Source organism: Cervus elaphus, chromosome 20 (genome assembly GCF_910594005.1).
Source record: "Cervus elaphus chromosome 20, mCerEla1.1, whole genome shotgun sequence".
NCBI classification, from domain to species: Eukaryota; Metazoa; Chordata; class Mammalia; order Artiodactyla; family Cervidae; genus Cervus; species Cervus elaphus.
In genome coordinates, this window is record NC_057834.1 from 130,882,957 (window position 1) to 130,889,926 (window position 6,970).

The 6,970-nt window shown below is 56.7% G+C and overlaps 1 protein-coding gene across 2 annotated transcripts; it reads right to left on the minus strand.

Annotated features, from left to right (window-relative positions):
* Positions 1–1,356: 1,356 nt before the first annotated feature.
* GJB3 (gap junction protein beta 3) lies at positions 1,357–6,682 on the minus strand. 2 transcript variants are annotated; one of them, XM_043876913.1, is made up of 2 exons: positions 6,544–6,682; positions 1,357–2,958 (listed from the first exon to the last, which is right to left on the minus strand). In XM_043876913.1, the coding sequence occupies exon 2, from the start codon at positions 2,922–2,924 to the stop codon at positions 2,112–2,114; it is 813 nt and encodes a 270-aa protein (XP_043732848.1). In that variant the 5' UTR covers positions 2,925–2,958; positions 6,544–6,682; the 3' UTR covers positions 1,357–2,111. The 2 variants fall into 2 exon arrangements, with proteins under 2 accessions (XP_043732848.1, XP_043732850.1); XM_043876915.1 differs by lacking the exon at positions 6,544–6,682 and adding an exon at positions 5,868–6,011.
* Between the last annotated feature and the right edge of the window lie 288 nt (positions 6,683–6,970).

Sequence of the window (6,970 nt, forward strand, 5' to 3'; positions counted from 1 at the left end):
GGTTTGAATATGCCATCTTATTTCTTTGAGACCCTGACTGACTGATACAATTCCCATTGTATTGATGACAAGACAGGTTCTGAAAGCCTGCTCGAGGTGCAATGTGGTGAAGTTGTGGTCCTGAAGTGGTTAAGCTATGATTCAACCTGGGAGGTGGGTGTCAGCCCAGCCCTGGGCCCTTTACACTTGGCTGGCCTATCCACCCCGGTAATGGCCACACAGGAGAGCAAAGGTGAACCCCAGCCTGTTCTGTCGACACAACCGTGGGTCCCTTTCCCCCGCCTGCATTAGCTCTTGGCTCACTGCCTCCTGGATTTCTGGCTCCTGGCCTTGGCTTTGATAGTTACTAAATGTTCCTCTGGGTTAGTATAACCTTGCACCCCCCCTTTGCTTTCCATCCTGACCTGGCTTGGATGTTGGGTGTTCCCTAAATTTCAGGTTAGCACATGGTGCTGGGAGTAGGACTGGGAACCACCTGGGCTTGGTTAGTGCAGGGGATGAGTGCATCTCTGTCTCCCCCAGACTCTGAGCTCCTTGGGGTCAGATCCTACTCCCCTGCACAGTCCTTGTGTCTGCCGGGGAGGCTGGGATGGAGAAAATGCTCAGGGCAACGGAAGGAGCTGGACAGTACTTGGGTGAGGCTGGGCTGCATGCTGTTGGAGAAGCCTGGAGTGAGCACACAGGAGTGAAAAGTATGAGTAACAGGGATTTTGTGTACATAGGGTGGGGCTGCCCGTTGTGGATGACAATGATCAGGTTACAGAGGAGGAGGGCCGTGTGGTTTGTCTTTACAACCAGAGGGCTGTGATTGTGTGTGCTCAGGGCAGGGTCTGGTTGTAAAGTAGCGGTCCAGTTGTGGAGGGAGCACAGCGCCCTCTTGTGGCCACATGTGCAATCGCAGCATACGTATCTGTAGGTTCCATTCGCACTTGGGTCAACCCAGCCCCAGCCTGGAGCTCCATCCCCTTCTGAGGGCTGCCTTCTCTGCCCTCAAGGTCTTGTGGGTGCGATGGTTTAGTTGGGTTTAGGGTGTGTTGAGCTTGCTGTGCCTGGGGTCATGCAAATAGAGCTGCTTGGTGGCATTTGGTGGAAGATTTGGGCTAGAGATATGATCTGCAAAGTGTTAGTCACTCAGTCATGTCTAACTCTTTGCGACCCATGGACTGTAGCCTGCCAGGCTCCTCCGTCCATGGAATTTTCCAGGCAAGAATACTGGAGTAGGTTGCCATTTCCTTCTCCAGGGTGTCTTCCCGACCCAGGACCAAACCCTGATCTCCTGCATTGCAGGCAGATTCTTTACCGTCTGAGCCACCAGGGAAGTGGGTGGGAGTGTGGGAGAAAAGAGGAGAGTCGACCTGTATAAAACACAGCCTTTATTGATTTCAAGAAAAATTCCTTGGGGATGTTCCTATCAGTACATCCACCTCAAGTCCCTGAGAGGCTGGCACCAGACTGAGCACGGTGTGGAAGGAAGATGGGAGCAAAGCTGCCTGAAGCTGGAGGAATGACCAGGGGCGTGGGGGCTTCCTGGAGGGCAGTGGCAGCCCAGAGGGTCTCTGGGTGTCACCAGAGCTGCCTCCTCCTCTTCCCAGGCTCACTCTCAGCCTCCAGCCCTCCACCACTGGGCGGACACTTCCTTTCCACCCCAGGAATCTGGGTGCCGCTCCGGAAGGAAGATGCCCTTTGGCCTGGTGCATCCAACCCAAGGCAAGCGTCTTTTTATGGCCTCTGGGCATCTGCACTTGCTTTCCCCTGCTAAGAAGCTCATCTTACCTCCCTTAAACATTCCTCCCTCGGGGAAGCCTCTCCTGATCACTCCTTCCTCGGTTAGGGGAAGCCCTGCCAAGTGTAACCTTGTAGGCAGCAGTTAACCGGCTTCTTTCAATGTCTGTCTCCCAGAAGGGCCGCCACTGGGCCTGTGGTGTGACCTATACCAGATAGACGGCACAGTGTCCGGCGTTCAAAAGAAAAAATCTGCTAAAGACGAAATTGCATAGTGTAGTGAATTCAGAGTGGGGGCACCCAGCACCCGTAGGACCCCTCCACCGGCACCATAGGACCCTGCTTCTGTCCCCACGGGCAGCCCCAGGATGGCCCCCCCGGCCCCGTGGTCAGATGGGGGTCATGGTGGGTGCCGAAGCACACAGCTTGTTGTCGCGGGAGTCCGGGCTCAGGTCCCCGGCCTCCAGCAGCTTGTGGTGGCAGCGGCAGGTGGAGGCCCGGCTGGCGGAGGCGGCGTGGCCGCGGCCCCCGCGCTGGCTCTTCCTGTGAAGGCTTCGCACGACCCTGTGGAAGATGAGGTAGCAGATCTCGCAGAAGGTGAGCACGATGCAGGCGGCGGAGGCGCCCACCATGAAGTAGGTGAAGAGCTTCTTCTCGGTGGGCCGGGCGATGTAGCAGTCCACGGTGTTGGGGCAGGGCGCCACGTTGGCGCACTGCACCAGGCGGGGCATGCCGAAGCCGTACCAGAGCGTGTGCAGCAAGTAGAGGAAGAGAAATTCGATGAGGAGCTTGAAGACGAGGCTCAGCAGGTAGGTCCACCAGAGGCCGCCGTGCTTCTTGCCCGTGTCGTCGTAGAGCTTGGCGCACTGGTCGCCGTGCTTCTGCCGGTGCCGCCGCTCGCGCTCCTCGCGGTAGGCCACGTGCAGGATGACCAGCAGCGACGGGCACGTGACGAAGATGAGCTGCAGGGCCCAGAGGCGGATGTTGGAGATGGGGAAGAACTCATCGTAGCAGACGTTGGTGCAGCCCGGCTGCTTGGTGTTGCAGTCAAAGTCCTTCTGCTCGTCCCCCCACACGCGCTCCGCGGCCACCACGTAGACCAGCACGCGGAAGACGAACACCACCGACAGCCAGATGCGCCCGAAGGCCGTGGAGTACTTGTTGACTCCGCTCAGCAGGGCCTGGAGCGTCTTCCAGTCCATGGTGCCTGGGGCGGGGCGCCGGGGCCGTGCCCACCTGACAGAACAGGAAAACCCCTGTGTGAACCACCAATAGGCGACAGACACCTAGAGAACTTCTCCCTGGAGGGGGTGCATGCCAAGCCACTCCAGGATTCTTGCCTGGAGAATCCTCATGGACAGAGGAGCCTGGCAGGCTACAGTCTAAAGGGTCGCAGAGCTGGACACGGCTGAAGCGACTTAGCACACACACATAGAGCTTTTACTGTGTGCCAGATGCCTTCTAAGTTCTTTGTGTGGATGGATTCGTTTGCTCATCCCAACCACTCTGAGACATCAGGGCTATTCTTACTAAGCTACAGAGAGGAAACAGGCACAGACAGGTCAAGTAGCCTGCCCAAAGTAACAGAACTAGTGTGCTGGCAGGAAGGGAATGCACACTTGCTGCTAACAATAATTATTACTTATTGAACACTTACTATGAGGCCAGGCCAGAAGCTAAACACTTTATATATGAAAGTGAAAGTGAAGTTGCTCAGTTGTGTCCAACTCTTTGCAACACCATGGACTGTAGCCCACCAGGCTCCTCAGTCCATGGGATTTTCCAGGTAAGAATACTGGAGTGGGTTGCCATTTCCTTCTCCAGGGGATCTTCCCGACCCAGGGATCGAACCTGGGTCTCCTGCACTGCAGGCAGATGCTTTACCGTCTGAGCCACCAGGGAACTCATTTAATCCTTATAATGACCCTGTGAGGTAGGTACTGTTATGCTTCTCATTGACAGATGAAGAAACTGATAATCAAACGAGAAAATGATTGCAAAGCACTCGCTACACAGTAAGTGCTCAGTAAATGCTGGCTACTCATTGTGATGTGAAATCTAGAGTGGTCAAGTCACTCATTTAAAACTAGAACTGAATTCAGAGCTGGGCTCTTTACCACCTTTTCTCCCCTTCTCCGATGGATGTCTGCCCCAGACCAGCTTCTCAGAACTGACCTTGTTGACGCCTCACTACCTTCCTGTGAACTGGGGTCATGAAGCCCATTCTTCAGAGAGGAAACTGGGGCTCAGAAAGGGGAAATCAACCTCCCTAAGGTCTCACAGCCAGTGGGTTGTGAAGTCGGGAGACCAATTCATGCTGGGGGGGGGGGGGTGCGTGGAGAGGGTAATGGTCTGGTTCCTGGGGACATCAGTTCCAGGGAAAATCTAGGGACACCCGCTGCAGGCTGTGCTGGAGCCTGAGGGAGCCCCAGCCACCCCAGCCATGCGGGATGCCAGGCTTTGTGGTGGGGAGCCATGCTTTGTTTAAGTCCCCGGATCACACATTTTTCTACCAGTCCTGGAGTGACTCAGAGGGTGTGGACAGGTGGGTCTGCCTGAGTGCACCTAGTATCTGCCTAGAGGGTGTAGGAGCACACGCCTCTCCGTGTGTACAAGTGGGGCTGTGAGCTCCTGGAGCTGCGTCTGAGCGTGCACGATGACTGCAGGACCATCCCTGTATCGCTGCTTCTCACCCCTCCACCGCCCTGCTCCCAGCCACCTTCACCCTTGCCGGTATTATTGCCACAGCCTCTTGGCTGGCCTAGAAGGCTTCTTGGGCTTCCCTGGTAGCTCAGCTGGTAAAGAATCCGCCTGCAATGCGGGAGACCTGGGTTCGATCCTTGGCTTGGGAAGATCCCCTGGAGAAGGGAAAGTCTACCCACTCCAGTATTCTGGCCTAGAGAATTCCATGGACTGTATAGTCCATGGGGTTGCAAAGAGTCGGACACGGCTGAGGCACTTTCACTCACTTGGCTGGCCTAAGTGTCTGCTCCTGGGCCCCTGGAACTCATTAAGTTGAATCATGTCACTCCCTTGTTTAAAACTTTCTACTAGGGCTTCCCTGGTGGCTCAGTGGTAAAGAAGCCACCTGCCAATGCAGGGGACACGGGTTTGATCCCTGGTCCAGGAAGATCGCACATGCCCGTGGAGCAACTAAGCCCGTGTGCCACGACTACTGAGCCTGTGCTCTGGAGCCTGGGAAACTCAACTACTGAGCCCTAGAGCCATAATTATTGAAGCCTGAGAGTCCTAGAGCCTGTGCTCTGCAACAAGAGAAGCTACCACGATGAGGAGACTGCGCACTGCAACAAGAGTAGCCCCTCACTTGCCACAGTTAAAGAAAAGCCTGCTTAGCAACAAAGACCCGGCAAAGCAAAAAAGCAATAACAACAACAATAACAACTTTCTGCTAGCTTCTCATCACTCTTAGAATAAAACTCCGGATTCTACATCCTCACCCTACTCTCCTACACTCTAATGAGCGCCTCTGGGGCTTTGTAATTATCCCTGTTGCCTGGAGTGCTCTTCCTCCAGAACCTTGCATGACTGGGCCCTAGTCATCGCTGAGGCCTCTGCTAAAACATATTCTAATTAGAGGCTTCCCTAGATACCTGGAGGCCCTGCCCTCTCAGTCACTCTTCTCCTGCCTCCTTTATTTTCTTCCTAGAATTTAATTACCATTAGGAATTAAAGTGAAAAAGTGAAGTCGTTTAGTTGTGTCCGACTCTTTGTGACCCCACGGACTGTAACCTATCAGGCTCCTCCAACCATGGGGTTTTCCAGACAAGAATACTGGAGTGGGTTGCCATTTCCTTCTCCAGGGGATCTTGCGGACCCAGGGAATTAGGAATTAAAGTGTTTGTTTAATCCTCTACCTCTCTGAATTTTCATGAATTTCTGTTTCACAAGGGCAATTGCCCCCTCCCAGTTCCTTCCCAGACCTTTGGGGAGGGGCAGTGGGATGTACATGGAGCCTGGAGCCACATCTGGATTCAAGCCTCAGCCCTACCCCTTCTCCTTGGGTGACTTCCCAGGTAATCTCTTTGACTTTCTTGCCTTATCACCAAAGGGAGAAAATAATTCCCACTTTCTTGAGCTGATGTAAGGATCATAAAAGATCATTCCCTCCGCAGCCTGACACTCACCTGGTGGGAGTTCAAGAAGAACTGGTGGAGGTTGGAACCCCGTCTGCCAGCCCGGGGAGGAGAGGGGCCCAGACAGGTGTCTCCACCTGAGCCATCCCAGGCCAGCCCACCTGGGGGCTGTCCCTCCTTGGCCCGCACCTTCCACCTTCCAGTCCCGTCTGCCCAGTCCTGCCTGACACGCCCTAGGAACGCGACTCACTGGCAAAGAATTTCCCTCCAAGCCGAGGTTGGGGACTGGTGGAGCCGGTTCCGGTCCCCACTGCCGTCCCCAACAGCAGTTCCCTGCGATCCGCTTTGCCCATGCCCCGGGACCCAGCCGAACCCAGCTTTCACTGCCCACTCCACAGTGCCCACTGATCAGCCCCACTCCCCGGGGCCGAACCCCTCTATCCCCACCCGCCACCCCCAGTTCCCGTCCATTCCATTAAGTTTGCGCGACGTGGGAGGGGGTTGTCCAGGAACCTTCAGCAGCTGGAGCCCCCACCCCGCCCAGAACCGAGGGGGTGAGAAGGCAGCTGGGGAGTGGGGTGGGGGAGGTCCCTCCATCTCTTCCCCTGCTCCCCCCTCCCAGGCTCAGCGTGGCCGGAAGGCAGGAGCAAGCCCCAGCCCCGCCCAGGGTCACCCGGGGGCGCTCAGCGCGCGTGGTCGCAGGGTGGGGAGGCACCCTGCAGCTTACCCGCAGCGGCGCGGCCAGCGGGGGAGCCAGGACCCCGCGTCCTCAAGAGCCGAAGCACGAGCGAGCAGGGAGGGAGCCGCGTCTCTGCAGTCGCCGGGAGGCGCGTGGCGGCAAGCACAGCCGGGGGCGGCTTAGGGGAGGGCGAGTTGGGGGAGGAGCTCGCGAGCCGCCCGCGGCGAGGGTCGGGTTCTCGTCCCGACGCTGTGCCGGGCTCCTCCGGCGACCTTCGTCGGGGCTCGACGCTCGCTCTTCTGAGCCTCGGTCTCTCCTTCGTGAGCGAAACCGGGGCATCGATGGCCCTGGGCAGGGCTGTGTGGCAAAGGCTCCAATGAGATTCGGGGCGTGAAGCGCTCCACACTGTTAAGTGCCAAGTGGTCCCTGGGCCGACTGCAATCGGGACTCGCCCACGTGCGTTACCACGGCTACT